Genomic DNA, 27,065 nt, shown 5'->3' with positions numbered 1-27,065 from the left:
CTCAGGTATTCAACTGTACTATATTGAATTGTAATTAATTGCGGTATGTAATTATGTTAATCAATCGCGTAAAATCTAGTATGATGAAATTTTAACTTGAAGCCTTAAATTTTCATTGATCGTGATATCTTTCGCAGTATTTTTTTTTTTTTTTTTTTTTTTTTGAATATTCACATCTATTTGAACATTTTTATTTGTTGGGCTAATCTTGCCAAATTTTGTTTTGATTAAGAAAAAAAGAAACTGCTAGATCTGGTACTTTAATATTTTTTAAGAAATAAAAAAACGTTTTTTACAATTTTTTTCAGGATTTAGGTTTTATCATTTTATAATTTTTTTCTTTTTATTAAATTATTAATTAAAAAAATATTTTTCTATTAAGAAATTTTTTTCCCTAATGAAATTTTTTTTATATATAAAGTCTTGTTCTGAGCAACGCTTAGCATAAAGCCATTGAAATTAGGAGCATGAAATTCGGAAAGTTATTTTTTGGCATAAGACGCACACTAAGAACGGATTTCTCAAAACTTTTAATTCGAAATTTCATTAAAAAATATAATTTTAATGTGTTTTCATCATGACATCAAAGCATATTATCGCATAAAAATTATTTTAATACCGTCCGTTTTAAAGATTAAAAAAGAAAAGGATTAAAATAATAAAAAAATTTGTTTTGTTGAATGTAATTTTTTAAAAATAATATCTGAAAAATTAGTTTTTGGACACAGTTTATAACAATGATTTTTGTTATAATAAAATTCAAAATGATATTGCTTCTTCGAATCGTAGAATCACGTTATTCTGTAGCTGTTAAAATTGTAGTAAAAGAAAAAAAAAAAAATTCTTTGCTTTTATTTAAACTTAAAAAGTTTTAAAGGATGTTCATTGAATAAAATTCTTCATTTGATAAGTTTTGTTAAATTTTGCAGCAGTGTGATATATTGTTTCGCGCGGGCTTCAAGAAAGATTTTTTTTTTTTTTTTAATGCTTCAATTGGCATTTTTACTTACTCGTATTGAAAATTTAGAGAAAATATTGCAATCACCAAAAAATTCGAACTCGAGATTTAATAAATATCCACGTTTCATAACTATTTGCATTCGAAAACACTTTTTCGGGAAATGTCTGTCTGAGACAAAGATAACACAGAGGCACTTCGAGCTAGATGATGAAATTTGGTGCGCGGTCTTCACATAAAATTTATAGATTTCGATCAAATTTGCAGCAACATTCGTTTAGAGGAAATCTGTTTATCTGTCCGACTGTTCGAATATATGTTAGCATGATAACTACAAAACGAAGAGAGCTAAAGCGTTAAAATTTGGTACACAGTGGTAATATCTATTGTGTCAAAATCTCTTAAATTTTGAGCCAAATCCATTAAGGGGTTCACCACATGTCAGTCTGGACTTTTAGAAATATGTAAATGCGATAACTCAAAAATGTAGTGACTTAAATATGTCAAATTTGGTATGTAATTTTGAGTTAAATTTTTGTTTTAATCAATTAAAAAGAATGCATCTAAAACCCAAATTCGCTTTTTGGATGCTTTCAACCGTAATCTAGTGATTAATCCCGAAACACTTGCCAAAGATTACACGATAGAATTAGTAAAAATATTTAATTCACGCCTAGTGTTAATATTCCGTACGACAATTTCCTGACAATATACGTGGAAGTTTTAAGGAGATTCTGGCTGTTTATTTCCGTTTTGTTTCTAACTATAGAACTGATTTTTTTTTTTTTTTGACTTTATGGATTTGTTTCCATTATTTATGTAAACTAGGACTTGTTAAAGCATTTTCATTTATTTGTAAAAATATATAACGTTAGTTAACGAAATTACTTAATAGAATGAGTCAGTGCAGGGAGAAATTTACTTTTTCCATCCCAGCCATGTTGTATCTTAATTATGATTGCTTACATAAAAATCGAATACAAATTTTGTGGTCATGCTAAGCTTCGACATTTTCAGAAATGTTGTATCTATCTGATATTTTATTTTAATTTTTAAAAATGTTGAAAAAGCTCTCAGATCTTTATTGTTAATCTTTTAAAAGTTGATTTCATTTTTTTTTTTTTTTTTTTGGTATTAATAGTTTTGTCTTTTCTATGCTTTTGTCAGATTGAAAAAGGCATAATTTTACAATAGAAGATGTGCAAATACAGAAATAAATTTTAAAATTTAAAAAATAAGCATTTAAAATTAATTTTTAAGAATTTTTTCAATAAAAACTATGCATTATTATAAAACAAAAAAATACCATGCTTAGAAAATATGCAGTTTATGTATGCATACTTATACAAAGGTGCTTAATTTTTAGTGCTTAAAAGTACTTAATTTTTGCAGCATTTTCTCATTATGCACTCTGTTGCAACATTTCCAAATTCTTTCCAAAAAATCTTGGAATGTATATTGAATAGATCTCCATTAAATTATGCATGCAAAAAATGTTTTGGTGGAGAATACTACGAATTGTTAGAAAAATTAAACATGTTCTGTGTTGCTGCTACATCAGAAGGATGAATAGGATGCTGTTCTCATGGGGTACATGGATTTATTTCATGAAATTTATAGATGATAGACTATCTTTACTGGATTTCAAGAATGTGAATGTCCATAAAATGTGATTGGATGAGTTTTTTCATACTTTATTTATTCTCATGAACAAGCTTCTTTGTAATATTTATTTCATTGATGAAAGAATTAATTGTTGATAAAAATATTGAAATGTTTTATTTTGCAACATCAAGTCTATGACCACATAAGGCATTCTGATGGAATCTACTTAGTAAACATTTCTAAAGAATTAAGAATATCACCAGCATCAGCCAATTCATAATGTCACAAATATATTTAAGAACAGATGACTAAAGAATGACATAAATGAAGTAATAATCTAATTTCTTGATTCCTTATGGAGAATTAAATTTCTTTTATAAATAATAATTGTTGAAATTGTGAATATTTGTTCAACAAACCAAAGATTTTTTCATATCCAAATTAGATCTGCAATAAAAATGCTGTAATAAAATTTTTCAAAAAAGCTTGCTTAAAAAACATCTTTAATATTTTCTTTTGAATGTTAAGGGAACATGCTCATCAATTATTTGTGGTATTTTTTAAAAATTGTATACTTAGTCTTGTATACTTAGTATAATTGTATATTAGTAATTGTATATTAGTATATAATTGTATACCTAAAAATTGTATACTAACTTGATTCATTTTGTAACTAGTAGTTCTGTATTCATTTTATAGAACTTTATTTCTGTATATTTTATTTTTGGTTCCCATTTTTCTCTAAAGGTGCTTAAGAAGTTCTGATAAAGTTCTTATTTTTAAAATAAATTTTGATTACATACTCTGTTAAAAAGAAGTCCCATAAAATTTATTTATAAAAATAAGTTTCTATGGAATTTTTTTTATGTTTAGTAATATTCTTGAATTTTTCAATACATTAATCAATTTCCAATGCAAATACAAAAATAGAAAATCGCAATTAAAATCCATCTATGCTTCATCAAGGAATTAAATGAGTTCAAAGTGTATAAAAGAATAACAGTACCGCAGACGTTGTTATCAGAATAACAGTTTCCGCAGACATTGTCAACAATTAAAGTGAATGAGAATCAAAATTTAAATCCAATCGTGTTTCCTGGTTGGAAACACGATTCAAACGAAGACTGCTCTGCAAGCGGATCTGATGTTCATTAATTTCTCCATGGCCAAATATCCTCCTGTTTGTGTGACACAAAATCGTTAGAAAGACGGCAGGAGGTGGGGGATGTTCTGTCCAAAAATATCCTTAGTGTTGCTTCAAAACGGGATGTTATAACTAAATTAAACTATTAGATGTAATAATATGTTGGACAAACCGACTATTTAGCGGATGTTTTCAGTGTATTAATGTACAAACTTTTTCGCCTGTCATTTGTGTTACCCAGGATGCATGTTTATCAGATTGTTAGATATGTACAATTATGATAATACATGTAAAAAAAATAGCGTTTAGAAAGAAATTATAACTAAAATATTCATATAGAAAGTGCTGAAATTATGACTTCGGAACTTTCTCGCTCATTGTCTAATAAAAATGACTCCCCTCATGCATAAAAATTCTGAATTTTAAGCTAGGTTGTTCAAATTTTTGTTATCATAACCCATACATGAGCGTTTTATGCTTTGTGATACAGTGGAGAAAACCGACTATACATTTTGGAAGACTTTTTGTCAGCCGATTAAACCCAAAATTTGCCACAGAACTACAATTTTAATAACATGATCACATACTTAATGTATTTATCTTAGTCATTACTTTGAATTATCATGTTTATATGCATGCCAGTGTACATTCATGTACACTTGCATGCATATGCCCGGACAGATGGTTATCCTTTTGATGGAATTGGTTCAAAATTTCATACTTAAAACAACGTGTTGGATGCTAAAGATGTGCATCAAGTTTTATTCATCTAGCTCTTTTAAGTTTTGTAGTTTTGTTCACTTGCTCGCATAATTCCTGTGAATGCATTTCTTATATATATAAATTTCATTTAAAGGCTACATACCAAATTTAATCTGTTTATCTCAAAGCGTTTTTTGAAGTATCTTATTAACAGATTAAAAGTCATAATTCCGAAAATGTGTTTTTCGAACTTATGGAGATTTGTGGATTGAAATACAGAGATTTGTCCAAATTTCGATTTCGAATTTTTGTTTTTAATTACAGTTTTTTGTATGCAAGAAAGCAAAAAAGTACTATTATACTACACAAGTGCAATCTACAATTATATTAGTTTTGCATGAATAAAACTGAGCTAAATATTTCATTTTCAAATTAAATCTTGTTGGCCTTTCTTCAATAGTATAAGTGCTGTAGCTTCATTCTGAAAACCAATCCTTTACTTGTGTCTTAAAGACATTAATTATAGTTTCATAGGTTGAGCCTAGGATATTATTAACAGGCTTGTTTCTTTTCTTAAGTGCTTTATTTGATTTGTAGCAGAATTTATTGCTGTATTTGATTTATAACTGTTTTTTATAAGGTATTAGATTCCCTGAATTTGCATCTATTTATATTAAATTTTATTTTTTGGCATAAACACCATTTTTTAAATTTTTCCTGTTAATAATTAACTCTGAAAAATACTTGGTTTGATATTTATTGTCAATGGAAAATATTACTCAATTTAAGTTATAAAAAGCAATGATTTTATATTTCTTTTAATGAATGAGAATTCACAATATCAATTCATTGAAACTCAGCAGAGCTATATCAACTTTTATAAATATGATGCATTGTCATTGCAATCTGTCAGTATGAATAGTTAATGCTAAACATCTATAATATGTACAGTTTTTTTTTTCACATTTTATTTATAAGATTTACGAAAATAATAAAGATTATTTCCAGACGCTGTGGAATCGAGAGAGAGAGGAAATGCAGTTATCACAAAAGCAGACATTTATTGATTTGGGGTGTGGAAATGGACTTCTGGATCATATCTTGTCATCTGAAGGGGTATGACTCTTTTAATTTTTGATTCTCAATATAATAAATTAAAAACTATCTGATAAAAAAGGAACCATCATCCACTTCTGACTTTTCCTGAACTTCAAAGATATTTTAACCCTCTCTGTACTAAACCGGTTCAACCTGGCTGATCGGATTTCGGCTTGTTATTGCTGCAAACGAGGGATGCAGGTTATAAAGCAAGTTATCATCAATGAGTTGTTTCGGAAGGAAATTTTCGGATATTCTTATTTTGAGTGATGAATTTTGCTTGCGGAGTATGTCAAAAGATTACATCAAGAATTAGAAGTTAACTTTTATTCACACTTGCTAACTTCATAAAATTAACTTCCAAAATAATAAATATTATTATAAAACATGCTATTATTTTAAAAGGTTGTGTTTTTTATTTACTAAGTTCTGTTGATGTTAATTAGTAAAAATTTTGTACATAAATCTAAATTTTCAATGAATTCATTACAAAATTAATTTAGTTAAATCAATTGGTAAAATGTCTAAAAGTTTAGTGTTTATAGACGATTTGGTTGTGTTCAGAAGAGAAGCGCCGCTCTAGTGACAACCAACAATTTAAAAAAAAGAATTTGAGTTTTAAGAAGAGTTACATGGAACATATGCCAGACAGATTGTGTAACAGAAATAAGTCCTACATTGAATTATAAGGAAGCATATTTTCCCTTGTGTAGTGGATATTCATCAAGACACAAATGAATTCTAAAATTCTATTATATTCTCCCCGAATTTCTCTTTCCGCCTTTGGAAGAATAGCACCCAATGATTCTCAATCACAACTATATGGTCAGTTAGTGACACCTGTGAAATAATTACTTAATTCCCTCCCATAGCGAGTGGAAGAGAACGTTTGAGTCCCTTTCAACCTACCATTTATAAAAAGATCTTATATACCTGACTTCGGATTTAAACTGCTTTCAGAAGGCAGAGGGTTAAAGCATTGGTATTCTTAAAAACATTAACATTTTAATATAAATTTTTGTGGAACAGTAACAGAATAAGCACATCACATTTTTATTATACCGCTAGCAGTAAAATTAAGTCCTCAATTGAATTGTTGCCATATGGAGGTTTAAGACTTAAGCCCTTATTCGATAAACCTTGCTTTATCTTGCCCAAATATTTCTGCAAAAAAATTTATTTTTTCAAATTAATTTTATGATTTTATAAAACTGATAAATATTATTTGTATTTTGAGAAATACCCGTGATTTAATTTTTATATATAAAAGCATTGTGATCCGATTGAAACAGTAATTGAACTCCGCTATTTTATAAAAGCAGTAGCTCTTAATTTAAATTTAGTAATCAGTTTCAAAGCATTATTTTATGTGAATAATCAGGATTTATAAAGGCTCTTAATTTGTTTTCTGGTGAATTAAATATCTGATAACTTGAGATGTAAAATTGTTCAATTACATGAAAATTAGAAATTTCACTGCTTTTTTTAAAGTTTTGTGCACAATTTTATCAAATGTGGTCACGTTTTTTTCCCCCATATGTTTAGCCATTTGCGTATTAGTCACTATCTATAAAATCGAAACTTAGACTAGTCTTAAATTGATTTTTTTAAAAAAAAATCGGAAATATTTAATTTTTGTACGTGATTTTGAAATGTTCAATGGTGTTTGCTTTCTTTAATTTAGCATAAAGGAATGGGCATTGATCTGAGAAGAAGAAAAATTTGGGATGTTTATGGACCTGAAACTATTTTAATTGTAAGTTATTTTATATCTTGTTATATTGTGTGTTATATACTATATTATGAATCCAACAGTAATGAAAAGACTTATTATTTTGAGATTATTTCAAAGGTAGTTTATAAAACTCCTCGAAAATTAAACCGAAAGTGAATGAATTTTGCAAATTTATTTAACATACTTGTGATGGCATGTTCAAGACATTCAAGTTCACAGTTTATAGTCAGAATGTCTGTATGTCTTGAGGAATTTGAAAGTACAGTGTTATTTAGTGCAATGTCATTCTCTGTTCTGGTTGAAAAATAAAGTCTGATTTTGGCCTAAAATGTTCATAGGAAGGGAAACGTTTATTCAGTTCAGTTTTTACTGAGATTTTGGATAACAAAATTTTAGAGACTGAAGACGATTCTTCATCTGATGTATTGGTACTGGATTCGTCATACTCGAGTACATCGGGTGTTTTGGAAATCGGTTACCTAATTGTTGCTTCTGTTTTTGGATCCAATTTGATTCCGCTGCGATCATTGACCTGCTTATACATTTTATTTCCAAATGATGCCAGGGTGCGTAACGTCATAAAAAGTGCTTAAATTTGAAAATCATTTTTAAGCACCTTAAATGAGCTTAGTTTCGGGGGGGGGGTCCTTAAAAGTGCTTAATTTTCTCGAAAGTCCAAAGAAAATATTTATTCCCGCAGACATTGAATTCAATAAATTAAAAATATAATCATAAATCTTTGTTAATCGGATGTATCAAGGAGGAAAACCCGCGGAAGGAGAGAATGCGAGGTAGGGATCGAGACGTTTCAACTAGTGTTACGATAAAGTTTATTGAATCTTTGTTCACTTTTTTCTTCAACAATGGGCATCGGCGTGTATTGCAATGATTATTCCAAACAGACGAAGTACGAACGAAATGTGTCAAACAAATTTGCAACCCGAGCTTCTTAAGTATTTTAAATAGCGAAGAATTTAGTTTAGCCTTATCTGGTAACTTCATGTTTAACCTAATGGATATTTTAAGAATAAGCAGGTTGGTTCCCATTGACGAAAAATAAGAATAAAATAATATGTATTTGATGCGTAAAAGGAATTGAATATAGGAGAAACACAAATCAAAGATATATATAATATTTAGACGTTTTTATTCTGATTACCATGAAGGCATGTTAAATTCGATCATTGTTCATTGTTTATATATTGTTTTTTTTTGGGGGGGGGGTCTTTTGAATGACCTACGAAAGGGATTTTATTGTATGGTAAATTATTGAATTTAATACTGAATTGGTATTTATTGCGGCGCGTAATTACGTTGTCGATTGCATAACATCCAATTCATTGAAATTTTAGTTTAAAGCCATAACATTTCATTAACAGCAATTTCTTTTGTGGTATACTTTTTAAATGTCATTTAAAATAGTTGCAAATTATCTTCCATAGAAGACTGATATTGCAGACTTTCCCATGAATATATTCTGCAATCCACGCATACTATACACAATAGAGTAAGTTGTAGGAAATGCGAGTTAAGTTTTCAAAAGTTGCAAGAAAGGTAAATTGAAAAAGATATATGGACATTTCAGAGAAAATGCAGTGCATTTTTTTTAAAGAAGAAAATAATTTTTTTTTAAAATTAAGAACTTGGTTTTGCGTAAGCAGTGGATTTGCAAATATGTATATAATATTTATTTCAACAATTCCACTCAAAATATATTCTGAAGTGTGACATTTCTCACAAATGCATCTGCTCTTTTGAAGAGTTACTTTTTTTTCATGTGAAATATTTTTATTTTACTCTGTGATTGATGTATATGGCGCCAGAACTTCCATCAAATAAATCTAAATGTAATCGCGCCATTCTAACTCTATTATGTGGTTCAGTTATTTAATAATCGGCATCTAAAATCTATTTCTAGCTTTCAATGAATCGAAGATATTATAAAACACAGAATAACATTTATTGACGAACACGAACACAAGGCTACATCGTTCTACGTTACATCTCTAATTAAGCATTACAAATTCTGAATCACAAAGTAATAAAAAAGAAGCGTATCAAAGTTCAACAGAAACTGCGCATGCGCCGGTTTCCTGATCACTACAGCAGAATAGGGGAAAGGCGTCTCTAGGACGGAACATCCCGGCCCCCGTTGGACAGTTGTCCAACACTTTCTTCAAAAGGGAGTGGACAGAGTCTGTTGATACTTCGCCGAAAAATTCCTTTAGGGGTTCTGATGTCTGCGACACGGACTAGTCCATCTGTTCCAGGATATGTCTTTTCAATTCGGGCCAAGTTCCATTCCATGGGGCTCTTGCTATTATCCTTCAGGAGTACCAGCTGTCCGGGTTTGATGTTCAATTGAGGTAGTTTCCATTTAGCTCGAGACTGCAAGGAGTTGAGATATTCTTGGCTCCATCTTTTCCAAAATTTGGATCTAAGAGACTGGATGAGAGACCATCTAGAAGATAAAGAAATGTTAGTCAAGGAATCACTGGGTTCTGGTATTGACAACAGTGGTGCTCCCACCAAAAAATGGCCAGGTGTCAAAGGTTGAAGATCAGCTGGATCGGCAGAAAGAGGACACAGTGGTCTTGAATTCAAAACTGCTTCTATCTGTGTCACCAGCGTAGTAAGCTCTTCAAAAGTCAACACTGTTGATTTAGTCACCTTCAACAAGATCCGTTTCATAGCTCCAATATTGGCCTCCCATAATCCACCGAAGTGAGGAGATGCTGGAGGTATGAAGTTCCACACTATACCTTCCTTGGCACAAAATCTTTGCACGGAATCCGATTTGCATGCTTTTAGCAGGGAATCCAAAATATTTTTTGTGCCCTTAAAATTAGTGGCATTATCACTCCATATGATTGAGGGTTTTGATCGCCTAGCTATGAATCTCCTAAAACAAGCTAAAAAACTCTCAGTAGTCAAATCAGACACTACTTCAAAATGGCTAGCTCTGGTACTGAAACATATGAAAATAGCAATGTATGATTTTAAAGTCACTCTAGATCTTTTAAGATTAGGTTTAGTAATTACGGGACCAGCAAAATCGAGTCCCACCTTTTCAAATGGTCGAGATGGGATAACTCGGTCTCTGGGCAGGTCGCCCATCATTTGGTTAATAGTTTGACTTCTAGCTTTAAAACAAGTCAAGCATCTATTTATCACACGTCTGACTCGATCTTGTCCCGAAGGTATCCAGTATGATTGGCGAATAAGAAAAAGTGTCGTCTGCGTGCCTGAATGTAGAGATATTTTGTGAAAATGTTCTATAATCAAATCTGTGAAATGGTGCGATTTGGGTAAAAGCAGTTGATGCTTCTGGTTATCTGACAGATTTGAAAATTTTAATCTTCCCCCTACTCGAAGCAGCTCATCTTTGTCAAGAAATGGATTTAGAGATAAAATTTTACTATTCTTCGGAATCGGATGCTTTAATTGTAAATACTTTATTTCAGACTTAAATTCAGATCGTTGTACATACTTTACTAACATCTTTGTAGCATTTTGTATTTCGATAGCACTTAAATAATCTTCCTTTCTATTAGAAATATTAATTTTACAGTTATTAATAAATCTTAAACACCATACAGTGATTCTAACTAATTTGTTAAATGAAGAATATTTTATAATTAAATCGTTCTCTGAAGGGCACTCTACAACTGTTGAAGTTAAAATAGCTCCTTTGCAAAGCTAGTAATTTTCTATGTTTTCAATATTTCACTGTTTTGACAGTTCCAAAGATTTGGGCCAAGAGTGTTCATTCTGTGCTAACCAATCAGGACCATGCCACCAAAAATCACTAACACGAAGTTCGGCTGCCGGCATACCTCTTGATATTAAATCGGCAGGATTATCCTTTCCAGGACAATGACGCCAATCTTTTGGATCAGTAAATCTTTGGATCTCTTGAATTCTATTTTTCACAAATGGTTTAAATCTACTAGGAGCGCCTTTAATCCAAAAATAAGTGATAGATGAATCGGTCCAGAAGTAATGAGTTAATGGATACTTTATAGCTTTGGAGATTTTATTACTCAATCTAGCTGCCAAGAGAGCACTCATTAATTCAAGTCTAGGTATTGAAATTGTTTTTAATGGAGCCACTCTGCACTTTGATGCTACAAAACTAGTAAAACTCTTTCCGTCCTTTAATGCTACTCGAAAATACACAACCGCTCCATAAGCTTTCTTAGAGGCATCTGAAAAACAGTGCATTTGAATGTTATCTATTTCAGTGGAATGAGTATCTCCAAAATAGTAACGAGGTATATCGAAAGTATTCAGTTCTAGAACTTCCTCACACCATTCATTCCAATTAGTGTCTAATTTCATTGGGAAACGCTCGTCCCAGTCCAAACCCAAACACCACAGTTCTTGTATTAAAATTTTTAATCTAATTATAAATGGTCCAAGAAACCCTACAGGGTCAAAAATACGACCTGCAGCTTGCAAGAGAAATCGTTTAGTGTTCATTCGTTTCGAGAGAAATTGTATTAAACTTTTAGCATCGAAATGAAATAAATCACGGTCGGGGTTCCATACAACTCCTAGTACCTTAGAAGGCATGAAAGTTTCGTTTTTAGGCTCAATGGATGGACCAATGTCCATTCCAATATCTTTCCATCGATCACGCAACTCGAATGAATTAGTCTGCCACTTTCTTAAAATCATACTTGCATCCTTAAAAATCTTAAAACTTTCTAAGCTCGTTTTTAAAGCCTCTTCTACATTTTGCCGACCACTAATTAAATCATCGACATATAAAGAATTATTTAAAATTGCACAAGTATCAGGAAAATTATCAACATACCTTTTCAAGTGATGCTTGATTGTTGCAGCGAGAAGGAATGGACTTGAACTTACCCCGAATAAAACACGGGTCATTCTATATATCATCAAATTGTCTCCTTCAGAGCTATCTGGTTCCTGCTGCCAAAAAAATCTAGTCGCATCCCGATCCTCTTCATTAATTTCTATCTGGAGGAATGCCTGCTTTATGTCAGCTGTAAATGCTATAGGATTTTCTCTAAATCTAATCAGAAGAAGAAAAATATCAGGGTTTAAATTTAATCCAATATGTAAACAATCGTTCAAGGATAGTTCTCCTTTACCATGGGAAGACGCATCAAAAACGATGCGTAATCTACTTGTCGTCTTATCCTTACGAATCACTGCTCTATGAGGCAAATAAAATGTTGGTTCGTTCATCTTTTTATTCAACCCACACGTAACTTGTTCAATAATGTTCTCCTTTAGATACTCATTCAGAACAGTTTTGTATTCAGTGAAAAGCAAGGGGTCATTAAGGAATTTTGTTTTTAACCCTAAAAACCTTTTTTGAGCAACTTCGCGATTATCGTGTAACTGTTCCTTCATACCAGGTTTCCACGGAAGCTTTACGTTGTATCTGTTATTAGAGAAAGTAATTCCCGATTCAAATTCCTTCATAATCGTATCGTCAAAAATGTTTTCATCGGTATCAACCTCAACGCCTAAGTTTTCTAATTTCCAAAATTTTTTTAATTCATTCGATATCGTTTTTTCTTCTACTATAATTTTCATTTCCAATATTTGATTTGTCATATCGATTTTTCCTTGGAGGCACCAACCAAATAAAGTTTCAGTGGCTACAAGCTTATCATTTAACCTTTTTATTCTACTAGTAACTATATCATAATAGTAATCAGCACCCACTAAAAGCACAATTTTGTTATTTCTAAATTCATAGCAATCAGCAAGCTGTAATCCTTTTAATTGTTTATTTAAGTTCGGAATATTTTCATTAGGAGCAGGTAAATTAGTTGCAGTTATTTGTTCAGTTTCTAATGCTTCAATTTCAATATTTAAAGTCGGTTCGTCGCGATTCACTAATTTAATTTTAACAACATTATATGTTCGTTCAGTTGTTTCTTTAGCACCGAAACCATATACCGATAGAGTTTCCTTTCTAATAACAGGAAGTTTGAGTTGTTGAGAAATTTCTCGTGAAGCGAAACTTCTCATGCTACCATTGTCTAGCAAAATGCGAACTGTTTCAAGTCTATCATCATCAAATGGAGATCGAATACAGGCAGTACATGTTTGCAATAATACGGAACACTGAGTGTTTACTCGAACTTCCGGTTCTTTATTTTTTATATTATAATTGCAATGGGAAACTGCGGATACAATTTTATTCTCTGCATTAATAGTTTTGTTTTCCAGTTGATAACAGAGCGATCGGTTATGCTTCTTGTTACAATTTTCGCACATATCCCTTTTCCTACAGTCTTTAATTCGATGATTTTGTTCTAGACATAAGAAACAACGACCTTGTTTTCTTAAAATATCCTTTTTTTCATCAACTGTTAAACCCTCACAAAGTTCTGAAATATGTTTATCATTGCAATATACACATTTTTTCTCAACAACTGGTGCTAAATATTCATGAGTTTTTGACGAATTATTATTCCACGGAATGCGACTTCTATTATATTGCCTGTCATTTGTAAAGTTTTTTCTATCGCATGAATTATTTTGATTGTATTTAGGATTTTTAAAATCTACGTTATGAGTGACGGGTTTTTTTCTTTCACCTTTCCAGCCACTTAGCAAAATAGATGATTCTCGACATTCTATTTCAATTTTCAAAAATTGTAACAATTCCATAACATTGAATTTATTTTCTTCCGTTTTTGCTAAGTGTTTTCTATTAAAATCTAAAACTAGATCCTCGGGTATTAATTTAAGGAGAATCGGCTGCAGCAAATGACCATACATTCCAGATGTAACGTTAAGTGACTCTAAGCTTCTGATTTGTATTTTGCAGATGTCATATAACTTTCTCAGTCCAACTATATTACTTGAATCCTTTACAGGATAAAGATTCAACAGTTTTGACATATGAGCATTAATAACGAGCTCATCTCTCCCAAATCTTTCTTTTAATAACATTAAAGCTTTATCATAATTTTCGTCGGATAATGCGAAGCCATTCACCACATTACCGGCAGATCCTCCTAGTAAGGATTTTAGATACGTAAATTTATCTATTTTTGTTAAGCTTTCGTTTTGATCAATCGAGTTTTGGAATTTATTCCAAAATTCTAACCATAAACATGGGTCCCCAAAATATTTATCGATACTTAATTTAGGTAGACGAACAGAATTGACAGTTCTATTAGAATTAACGGCAGATTCAATAACCGAATTATTTAACGAACCATTCTGTGTACTCAATGCCAAATTTGGGTTAAACTGTGATGAAATACTAGAATCAACTTTAGAGAGTTTATTAATTTGTATTGAAATTCTAGAACATAATAAAGTAATTTTTTCATTGTATTGAAAAGCAGCTTCTATTTCCGTATCAAATTCGTTTTCTTCTGAAATAATTTCTTGAATCTTACTATCTAATTCTCTTAATTGATTTAACATCTCATTCAAATATTCTAAATGCCCTCTTAAGCTATCAACAGATTGCTCATCAAATTCGCTTTCTAATTTATTTATAAGTTTAGTTACTGCTGTACGAATGACAGCTCTAGACTTTTTCAATTTCGTTTTTTCATCCATTCTTATAGTATATAAGTAACTAAATATAACAGTACAATATCAAAAGTAATTTCAAAAACAAAAGCAGTATTTCAAATCAAAGAAATATTCATCAAAAAATAGTAATCAAAATTCTCTAGAAATTCTATAATCAATATCAAAGGTTGTATCACATCAATAATATCAATTTCTATATCTAAAAATCAAAATAATATTTTCAGATCAATTCTAATTATTTCTATCGAAATTCTATATAAAAGGTATTTCTTACCTTTCTTTCTCACTCTGTCTTTCAACGCAGCCAGTATCCGAAAACGAAAGCGATATTCTAAATCATGATACTATCACATCCGACTTCTTGTTTCCCGGCCGATGCACCAAAAAAATGATTGATGTATATGGCGCCAGAACTTCCATCAAATAAATCTAAATGTAATCGCGCCATTCTAACTCTATTATGTGGTTCAGTTATTTAATAATCTGCATCTAAAATCTATTTCTAGCTTTCAATGAATCGAAGATATTATAAAACACAGAATAACATTTATTGACGAACACGAACACAAAGCTACATCGTTCTACGTTACATCTCTAATTAAGCATTACAAATTCTGAATCACAAAGTAATAAAAAAGAAGCGTATCAAAGTTCAACAGAAACTGCGCATGCGCTGGTTTCCTGATCACTACAGCAGAATAGGGGAAAGGCGTCTCTAGGACGGAACACTCTGTATGAATAAAATGTACTGCTCTATGTACTTGGTCTTTGGAATTAACACACACACAAAAAAAAGTCCTTAGAAAAAGAAATTTCTGATATGGAAGGAGAAATTAAAAAATTGTCGCAAAACACTAATGAAATAAATGATTTTTCATTTTTAGCAAAGTACAATAACATAGAAGAAAACCAGCGTGAGTGGTCTCCTCAAAATTTTCTCGTATGCTGTCTAATAAACTTGGCATGCCATAGAACGCCTTGCATAACATTGGCGTACACTAAATAGTTACGAAATATTAAATGTTGGCGGGAATTTAACATTTTTACCGAATCTATTGAGTCATCCTTGGCGATTTATATCTGGCAAGCGCGTAATAACATCAAAAAATGTAGTTTGTACTTTAGAGACGTTTTTCTCAATCGATTGAAACAACAATTCGACACAAAACTGCATTTGTATTACAAAATCCCATGCATAATTTGATATATTTGAGACATCGCGTTTTTGAATTATCGCGTTAACATGTTTCTGAAAGTATAGACCGATAGGCAGACAATCCGTTGGTTTTGTTTTTTCTCAAACTTTGACATGTAGCTTCACTATAGATGTTAATCTGTGTACTGGATCTTATCTATTTAACTCTATTCGATTTTTAGTTATCGTATTAACTAATATTCGAACAGACGGACTTCCTCAGAACGGATTTTAATTAAAATTTGATAGAAATCCACAAATCTGGTGTAAATATCGTATACCAAATTTCAAATATCTAGCTCAAAGCGCTTTTGAGTTTTCTTTGACATAGAACATTTTCCAAAAATATGTTTTTCGAACTCAAGATGGTCTAAATGTGGAGATTTGTTAATATTTCGAGTTCGAATTTTTTTGACAATTACTATACTTTCTCTATACTAAGTATACGAGAAAGTAATAAGTGAGAGAAACTTGTATGAGGTCTAGAATTTAAAATTGCCATTGAAATTTTTTTTAAAAAAAGTTAATCAACTGTAATAATATTGTTTCTCTACTCCTTTCTTGTTTTTCTGCTTATTATTTCTGTTCTCATAGATATTATATAATCTAGCCTTTTTTTTAAATAAAAATAAAGGCAAAATAAATGCGGTATGTATTAGTTCATTCAATTAAATTTATCAATATCAGAAAATTCTGTCACATTTTTGTCATTTTAAATTTTGAGTTGAGGATTTTAAGATTAGGAAAAAAATAGTCAGTTACTTCTTATGAGTCATTTTTTTAAATTATACACATAGAGATATAAAAATTATCTAATTATACATTTTGTTTCGTATTTGAGTTTAAATTCATAGTTATAAAACTGTCAGCATTATCTGATATTACGTTTTTTTAACTAATTCGAATTTCCTAACTGATTAATTATGTTTGCTACCAATTAACATAGACGTTTGTGTTAGGAAATGATAGAGGTCCCTTTCCCCAAATGACTTTTCCAAATAATTCCACCCCCACCCCCTTCCCGTTTTTCCATTATGTACTTATTTTATCAATTATGTAAATTTTCATCGATTAAAAATCTCATCCAAATTTAAATCTCTAATATTGATTCTATTCCGTTTGCTCATAACTCAAATTTTCAGAATTTCCTTGTATTCCTTTTTTTTTTTTAAAGATAATGTTGCCAGTCTAAATAAGTGTTGAGGTTTCGATTCAACCTCTAAACGAAGTTATAACCATTTTTAGAATTTTTCATATCGTATTAGAATATTTCGATTAAAATATAAAAATTAGTTTCTTGTCAAAGATTAAAATTTTAAAAACGCATATTTTAAAATTTCCAAAAATATTTTTTTAAGTTTCTATGGACGCTTCGGTTTCAGCAGTAAGTAAATGTTAGAAGAGCTTCACCCCAAAAATTCTCGGGTAGACCACTACTTTTTAATAAAGTTTTGATTCCTTCGCAAGCTCCGTAATTAAATCTTTTGGCTACTCCGTTTTCCTCTGGAGTATGAACTATGGTAAATTCCACCTTAATACCCATATTTTTCAAGTCTTTTTGGAACCTTAATCCTCTAAATTCTCCTCCATTATCTGAATGTATGCAGATGATTTTCTTATTTTACAAGAGAAGATGTTGTGCAAATATTATGCAAATACAGAAATAAATATTAAAATTTAAAGAATACATATTTAAAATTAATTTTTAAATAAAAATAATGCAATATTATAAAACTAAAAATACGCAGATTTACATATGCGTACATGTAAAAAGGTTCTTAATTTATTTTTTGGCTTAGGTGTCTTAAAAAAATGCTTAAAAGTACTGTATTTTTGCAACAATTTCTCACTACTTACCCTGTGGGCGAACATTTAGTTGCTGAAGGTTACTTATTAGTTTGGTTTTTGAAACAAAAATTCGTATGCCAATATCAACGAAGTTAGTACTGGATCCTGTGAGGACAAAATGTTAAGACTTAGTGTATGCCTACATTTGTAGAGTTTTGGATAAACCCCTTTCAATTATACACTTAGAAGAATAAGTTTAGGCCCCTGGAGAATCAAACAAACTCATTCCTTCTGCAACAAAATGAAAGTTATTCTGTCTTTGTGAATTGCTGGCGACTATAAGAAAAAGATGCGATTCTATTTTAATAGAATTTGACAATTTTTTTAATGTGTTTTACGATTCAGTAGAATTCAGTCTGCATGTAAGTAATATCTCAATGATTCTATTCCATGACGAGGCCATAGATGAAAGGGAATTTTCCGTAAATATAAATAATAAAATTGAAAATTTTAAAAAGAAATATATATTGCGAACGTTGAGTTTATACATGTTAAATCTGATGCTGTGGACCAAACGTCTTCCCGGGGGGTGGGGGTACGGGAGTTTGGAAAGGGGATACCAGCTTAGTTTAGTCCTCATCGTCTGCGCAAGGTACAAAATTACAAGATCCTTCCCAACATGGCCCAAATATTGCTTTCTAACAGGATATTAATATATTTAAATTCAAATTGTGAAATGAAGTTTAAAATATTTGAAAGATATGTCAAATTATGGCTTACTATATCTAAGTAATCATTGAAGTGGACGATCGGACTTCTCTCTACTATGCTGACACATGTGAAGGTGCCACAGATTATTTGGCTGAATAGGTTACATAATGAAATTGATGTAACAAATTATGCACCTGTAGTGTATGTTAATGATGCTTTAAAATTTGTGGAAAATCCCAGAATACCATAAGAGATCAAAACATATTGATGTGAGATATCACTTTATTAAATAGAAAGCAAGTTTAGTGTCGAATAAATATGCGAGAGAAATAAACATCAGATTTCTTGCATATTGACGAAATCTTTTAGTTGTTTACAATTCCAGAAATTGCAACAATAATTAGGAACAAAAGGACAGAACAATTTTGTTTAATTATGGTAAGGAATAAGTGTAAATGTAGCTATTTCTCTGCTAGTATAAGAAAATAAATACTGCTAATGCTACTGACTAAATTGCATCCCACAAAAAAATCCCCTTTTAAAATTAGTTTAAATAGCTCATAGTAAAGTTTTTGGTGTTGGAGAGGGGAGAGAGCTATTTACCCGGTTTCTGGCTTAAAAATCATTTGGAGGGGAGAAATTGTCGTATTCGTAACTTATTTTCTTCACTTTCGTAAAATATGAAAATATTTTTAAAATTTCATAGTCAAAGATTTAACGTTTATTGATTATTCATTTTATTGACTTCCTTGGCATGGCAATACCTACAATATTGCACTACATCTCTAAGAGTGTCTTAAATTTTCATACATTCAAGTTTCTTTTCCTTTGTTTATAAAATCGTAGTTGTGACTTAACTAATTCAATTGAACTGGTTGATTACCAAATTTCTTTCTAGTCTTGACGATTGGAAGATGTACTATTAAGTAAATATTTGCATATGTAGTAATTTTTCTGTATGAAATAAATTTACATTTTTACAATAAATATGTCCTTTTAAATTTGCAATACACTTCTTTAAATTTATAATTAAATATACGATTATTTGAAATTAGAAACGTGAGAATTTGTTTCCATAAGTGAATTTGAAAGAAACGCTTCGCTAATTGACACTTAGCTTTATAAGGATTATATAAATATTTAATTTCCGTATCTTTTTTTAATCAACTTCAACAGAAACCAAAATGCTTTCATATAATTGCCCACCTTATTAGATGAAATTTTATAATTGAAAATATATGTCAAAGAGCAGCATTTAAGGAAATAAATACTTCTTTCACTTGTTTGGACATCTTGTATAATGCAGAACTATAACTGAAATGTCTTTATTTTAACAGTGTTTCTAACTCAAACTGGTGTTTTTATTACTTGCAAGTAAAAATTAATGTCACGATTTTCAGTTAATATCTTGAATTAAGATTTCTTTTTTCCTCCAAATAGTTCTTTGAAGTTTATCTTTTTAATTTATTATTAGGAAAAAGTCATTCAACCAAACGATAAGCAACGCTATCCTGGATATGATTGGATTATTGGTAATCATGCTGATGAACTAACTCCCTGGATTCCAGTTATTGCTTCAAGGTAAGAAAAAAAAAATTTTTTTTTAATCATGCTCTTTGTGATATGTATATTTTTTAATAAAGCATTGTTTGATATCGCACAGATCCAGTTACGATATGAAAGTGTTTTTACTGCCTTGTTGTTTTTATACATTTGATGGCAAGTATGAAAGAATTCATCATAAAGAAACTCAATATCAATCTTACTTAAAGTTCTTGCTTTCTCTCTGTACAACTATGGGATTCCATGCTGAGATAGATAAACTGAGAATACCATCTACAAAAAGGGTAAGTATCTTTTTCATTTTTCATTTTTTAAAACTACAAACAACTGTTTAATGACATAAAATTTATATGTAATTACCCGGTAAATTTGTAGTAGATATGGACATTAAGTTAGTTAGTTGTATTAGTTAGGCCTATAACCAAGGAGTTGAAATGAACTATTCATAGTCACAGTTTTATTGCTTTAATCATTTTCATTAGTGCCATTGTTAATATTCTAAAATTTTCCCCCTTACTAACTAAACATCCAGTATCAAACAAGATTATAACATTTGCTACTGCTTTTCAATCTGAAGAAAAAAGGAGGAGTTAATGTGAGCTTTTGGAAGAAGCACTGCATTCAACAATTATTACAATCATTTTTCAATCAGCTTCATTTGGTTTTTATCTTCTCCTCTCAGTTATAGCATTTGTTCATCATCATTTGTCGGTATCTCTCCATTAGTTTCGAGAGGACCGATTTTTTTGCAACTCCTAAGGGATTGGCACTTTTTTAGAACTTTCGCAAAATATAGAGATCAAAAGCAGCTGTGGAGTATTGTCTTTAATTGTGGTTATTGGAGTCCGATCATGTTTGGTAATTTTCTGCCTCAGGGTGCATAGTATTATAGAAAGTGTTGAAAACTTAAATTTGCAAGCCATTTTTAAGCACCTTAAAAGGGCCTATTTTGGGGGGGGGGGGGTCTCTTCTCGAAAAATGCAAAGTAAGCACCCCTAACCCTTCCTCAGACATTGAATACTGTAAATCAAAGGCATAGTTGTGAAGCATTGTTTACTGGATGTATCAAGAAAAGATTGCTGAATATATCCAGACAGAAAATCAACAAAAGTGAAAAATTCGGAGGAGAAATCTAGGTGAGAAAAATTCAGGGGGTGGGGAGTGAATACATATTAAAATAACGCTTAATGATCTTTTCTTTGGTTACCTCAAAAGTAATACTGAAATGGTTATTCTGAAAGGGCAGTAGGGAATGTGAACTGTCCCAAATTTGTTATGACTTGAAAAAATATTCAAACTTTGATTTTTACTGTTTTAATTGGTGAACTTATCACTTATATATGGTATTTGTTTAATCAATTATAGGTTATTAAAAAAGCGCAGATTTGTTCCAAAATACCGAAAATGACGCTTAATTGCTTTTATTCTTATTACAGAGAAACCTCGTTAGTGCATTATGCATTCGATCATTGTTCTCGACAATTTGTCATTTTGAATGATTCCTTGAAACCCCTACTAAAGGGATTTTGCTGTACTGTATTGAATTATGACAAATTGGGATGTGTAACCACGTTCGTCGATCCCGTAAAATCCAGTGCAATATATTGCCACATTCTGGCATTTAAAAAAAATTTAAACCGTGGCAACTCATCGATATTGAATTGAATTTTCCTTTAGGTAAGGTATACTCTTGTTAGATAAACGATTGCGAACCAATTTGCTTCTCCCCACAAGTTAATAAAAAGGAGGTCGAAGTAGAAGTTAGCAGAGAAGAGGTAGTTCAGATTTTGTATTGAATGACAACTGTCCATTTTGACGTCTGTATAATTTGTCCATTCTGTTACACAGTTTTATTGGGGAGTTAAAACAGCTGATGTTTCACTTCGGGTATCTTGTTCTTGAAGGAATATTTCAAATTCTACAATATTCTAATTCGTCACCTGTGCAGATTGTTTTACTTTTCTTTTAAATCTGTTTCTCCACTATAGTTATATAGTTATCAGGAAATTTATTACATTATGTAATGTATTATCAATGCAAATAACAAAATTGTAAGAACTGCAGGTGATGGTTTTGCTTAGATCTGCAGGCATCAGAATGCGTTCTGAGAGTTCTTTACTTTTAAATTTCGATTCTTTCGGAACGCGATTAACAAGCTTTTTTAAATGGATACTGATTTTTTCAGTCCTTCACAGAATTTTCGCAATTAAAATTTAATCCTTGAACCATTCTTTCAATTTTTAGTTCCTTGATCATTTTCATTTAAATGTCCGAATTTTCTTTGCCACTTTGGAATGCAGTTCTACCGTTTCAACTTTCACAGAGTTAGACATCTCTTTCGCGGGTTACTATAAACCTTCTTTACGTAAGTTTCTCTCTTGCGAAAATGGGCTGCGGTGGCTTGATGGTAAAAAATAGGCTTTGGGCCCGTCGGATTCCAGGTCGAGACCTGAATCCACCAAGGAACCGCCATGTATTCAGGTCTGGTGCGCGTTAAATCCATCTGGCCCAAATGCCCTCCCTCTGGTGTGGTGCGAAAGTTTGGCGAGGGGAGATGGGCATCAGCTCAGATGCCATCCTTAACACTTGACCTTGGTTCAAAATTAGGAGGTCCGTCCCAAAATGTTAAGTGATCTTGTTTTGTGCAGTATAAATGCACTTTTAGATTTAGAAATGACTATAGGAAAATTCTCGGTTTTCTTATTGTAATTTTTTCTAGGAACTTTACTGTTAAAGGAACGTAAAGCAAGTTGTATTGTAATACAGGACCCTGCTCGCTTTAAATTCTTCCTACAATTTTATCTTTAACCTCTAACACTCCTTTGCTGACAACAAACTAATTATATGCTTATGCTTTGCTGTTTGCATTTGCCGTTTTAAATTCCTCAAAAACAACGTGGTTTCTTTAAGAATTAAAATTAGCAGTTGCTATCTCAGTAAAATTCTGTCTATATACGTTAGTTTTTGCTCGTCGGTTATTTCACTAACAGCTTTATGTTTAGAGGTATCTTTTTTACGTCCCTGGCTAATGCAGCTGGCAATTCTGTTTTTCTCGCCTTTTTCAGGGTTTTTTCTTAAAATCTGTTATGGCATCTTCTCACACGGCTTTGCAAGTAGCAGCCGAATTGTGTGCTAGTTTGAAAGAGAGAACGGTCACTATATTAAAAGGTCGGTTTGAAAAGGGTAATTGGTTCGAGTGTAGCAACGAGAGTATGCCTATACTTTGGGTTTTGGTTGAAATTCTGATCGATGGTAAGATTTTGTGTGACTGGATGAGTTTTTTAGAGAAAGAAGGCTAGGAGAAGTGAAATTAGTGGTGTGTTTTCTACTACAGTTTTATCCAGTTTTTTTAATTTTGGATTCTCTTTAGTCAATTTTGAGATAACTAGATTTATTCCAATATTTTATTTCATAATTTTCATTTTTGGTCCCATTAATGGCATAATTTCCATTTTTAATAATTTTGTTATACATGACTCACGTCCGGCTGTCATATTGTTCCTGTTTTTTGTGTGTTGAATGGAGTGGAGTTAATCTTGCTACTTCTTATAGTCATCCAAGATGACGGACGTTTGGCGCGAGGATGTTTTCGCTTGGGTGAAAAACCTGGTACTCGATTCTATTGTATCACTTTTTTTACTAAAGCGCTTAATTTTTAACTACTCACTATGGGTGAGCTTTATCGCATCTAATGGTATAAGTTTTGTTCTGAAAAAAAATTTCGAAGTTATCATATTAACAGAATGGCTTATTTACAAACATTGAAGCACCCGTCATATCTTTTTTCTTGTACGTCTTTGTTTATTTGGAACGAACGATTTGTCTAAAATTTTATATCTGGATATTTCTCATTATATGGGACAATTGAAATGATAGAAAAAAGAGTGATAGCAAGTGGAAAATGTAGATGGTCCCTTTCACGAATGTAATTTACATTTTTTAAAAGAGAGCAATACTTCCACGTTGAGCGATATACTTTCCTTGAATTTTATTTTTATAAATTAACAGCAGTCGGATACTTTTATAATGAAATTATATAGTTTAATTAAGATTATTCAAAAATTAATGAATGGGGTCTGTAAAATGGAATTTATATAATATTGCTGACAATTTTTTAAAAAAATTGTTAAATTCTCATAGTTATATCTCGTTTTAATGTAAACCTCTCGTAACGAATGATTTGAATAACGAGTTAAAAAATGTTTAAAAAAATTAATAATTTTGATGGTAAGGTTGTCTTAGCACCCGTACTTAGAGCAAAGGACTATCCTCCATGGCAGTGACTGGAAGTTAACATGGATTTTGGTAGTTTGACTTGATCTAAGTAGAATCTTGATAAAGTGTTTTTAAAAAATTAACAAGTGATGTTCTTCAGAACAAGTGACGGGGAGACATCGTGGCGTCACGTACTGAATTGACTTATATCTTGGTTATGAGTCTGTGTTGAGTGTTTATTTAAAGATTACTTTATATTTGAAAGGAAATAGTTTTGGTTTAATAGCGTTGTCGAATGCGACTCCTAGTGTTTTAAGCAAGTATCTGTGAAACCTTAACAGACTAGATTGTGTTTTCAAGATTATGGGACTAGAGGTAGATAGCAACGACCTCGATGAGCTGTTGGAAGAATATAACCAGAAGTACCGAAGGTTTAAGGAGCTGCATTCTATATCCCAGCAAAATACTTAGGAGGAGATTTGGAAAGTAGGTAAACAATAGATTCAACAAATTCATTTAACGATAATTCTGTGTTTCGTTTTCGCGAACTTTTTGAGTGTAGTCAGTGTCTTCAGATAACTTTCTTGTAAAGAAAAGCATGGATTATAAATAATAAATTACATTACCATAAATTTGTTTGAGTATTTTTTTTTTCCCGCAATGCAACGCATCGGTCTATTTTACATGGATTCCTATGGAAAAAAATTATTTCGCATTACGAATAACATTCGGAAACGAGTTATGCACGTTAATTCTATAATCACACCTGTTACCTAAGCGAGGTTGCACTGCATTTATTCTGTTATAACTGTTTCAGTATCCCCAAACTACCACGATTCTATCTCGCTAAGGAGTGAAGTGCGAAAGAATGGCCGCATTTCGGGAGTTCTTCATTCTTTGACCTTGATTTTCGCCCCATTAGATACTTTTTCATCTTTTCATGTATGTGAATGTTTTGTCGTTTCTGATCGTATTATTTTATTGTAACTCAAAGCTGCATATTCATTACTTATATCGCTAGTTCAAGAGAAAAAAAACTTTCTGAGCTGTTACGGAAAATATTTTATCATTAAATGTGATTGAGATTACCTACCGTTGCTAATCTCAATGTTATTAAAAAAATTCAATGACAAAATAAAGGTATTTTAACTTTAAAAATTCAATGACAAATCATGTATTGCCAAATTTTAAAAATAATTCCTCACGACAAGTTAGAAGGAAAAAGTAGATTTCTTTTATTCTATTGTCAAATTCCCTTTAATCCTTAGACAAAAAATTATTTAAATGGTCTACCAGAAATATTTTTGCATGACCTTCAATTAATTTTCCTTCGTATCCCCGCATAAAACTGTGGACCTTGGATAAGGCCACAAATACCTTATATGGCGTTCATCAACTCCATGCAAAGTATTTATAAATTACAGATCTGATTATAGTTACAAAATAATCTTTGACATGAATCTAGCATTTTTACTGAATCTATTGTGGGAACGCGTGTTTGGACGCCTATTTTCCAAACTGTTTCATTCCAAAATTTGATACAAAATTACACTTGTAATCACAAGACAACAAAAACGAATTTCATTGATTTAAGTCATTGTGGATATCATAGTACAAAATCGCTGAGGAAAAAAATTCGGTCTCTTTCACTTTTTTGCACTTGTATCGTTATGTGAACAGACGTCAGTTTTATCATCGCTTGTACATAAAATTCCTCTCGGATGGAATAAAACGAATTTATATATTTAAGGTGAACTTAAAAACTTTGTAAGATGATCGCGTTACATAATGTTGCCATTAAATATGTCTCTTCCTTTCTTTTATTTAGTTAATATTATTAAAGCTTTAAATCTTTATTTCATGGGCATTTAAGTAATTTCATGCAATGGAAATAAAAAAAAAATAGATCTTTTTTATAAAACTGGTTATGTAAATTTTTGATGTTAAAAATAGTCAAAATTAGGGCTTGAAAATCACTTTTTAGGCCCCAACTTCTAAGCAATTGCAGCTATCGCAGAACTTTAAATACGAGAAATTGTTTCGAATTAATGGGGTGCTAATTTAGCTAATTTGATTTTTTTCTATCTTCTATATTAAGGAAGTTATAGAGAAATAAACATGTCCACCCCGTTTGGGCTAGATGACTCATCTACGGACACATCCGAAGTTTTTACATTCCTTACAACATATTCCAAGCCTATTAAAATCAAAACAAAGCTATTCTAGTTATCTTGTTTACAAGATCAAATGGAAAAAGCGTTATGCGTGCTAGCGTGTGTGTGTGTAATATGTAATGACATTTTAAATTTCAATTTAATTAATTTCCAATATTTTATCTTAATTTAGCCCATAGTAACTTCATTCTAAAAATATTCTCTTATTTCGTGATCCAGATCCACTTTCTCTACTTAATTAATGCAAGATACGCTTTTTAAAATTGCTGGATCGGCTAAACTCCGATACTTTCACACGCTCGGCGTGAAGGGGTAAAAAATGTCCAGTAAGCACATTCTTTTTTAAAAGATCCTTGTGTTTCCCCTACATGTGATTGACATGCGGCAGATATCCCTATCAAAATCTTAATAATATATTAGCACTGTAAAGAAATATTTTCCCTATCAATTTCTCTGGTTATATAAAACCAGGGATAAAATTTCCAAGAGCTTTTTCCTCATTCTTTTTCTGTGTCGTTCTGTGTCTTCATCGCTTGTACATATGTCTGCTTCTTCAAAATGAAATAAAACGACGTCACGAAATTAAAAGTATCTTCACTGTCTTCAAATTGCATTCTACTTCACATAAAATAATGTTA

General features: G+C 31.1%; 1 protein-coding gene across 2 annotated transcripts in view; it reads left to right on the top strand.

Annotated features, from left to right (window-relative positions):
• LOC129960175 (probable tRNA (uracil-O(2)-)-methyltransferase) overlaps positions 1-27,065 on the top strand; it is a 65,601-nt gene that overhangs the window by 20,310 nt on the left and 18,226 nt on the right. The window contains exons 6-10 of one of the 2 annotated variants that reach the window (XM_056073382.1): positions 5,418-5,525; positions 7,192-7,263; positions 19,950-20,056; positions 20,139-20,322; positions 24,614-24,739. In XM_056073382.1, the coding sequence (XP_055929357.1) occupies positions 5,418-5,525; positions 7,192-7,263; positions 19,950-20,056; positions 20,139-20,322; positions 24,614-24,724 (582 nt within the window). In that variant the 3' untranslated portion in view covers positions 24,725-24,739. The remainder of the gene's footprint in view (positions 1-5,417; positions 5,526-7,191; positions 7,264-19,949; positions 20,057-20,138; positions 20,323-24,613; positions 24,740-27,065) is intronic. The other variant, XM_056073381.1, reaches the window with a different exon arrangement.

Source organism: Argiope bruennichi, chromosome X2, assembly GCF_947563725.1.
Source record: "Argiope bruennichi chromosome X2, qqArgBrue1.1, whole genome shotgun sequence".
NCBI lineage: Eukaryota > Metazoa > Arthropoda > Arachnida > Araneae > Araneidae > Argiope > Argiope bruennichi.
Note: the sequence above shows the minus strand (reverse complement) of the source record. Positions and strands in the feature narration are given on the sequence as shown.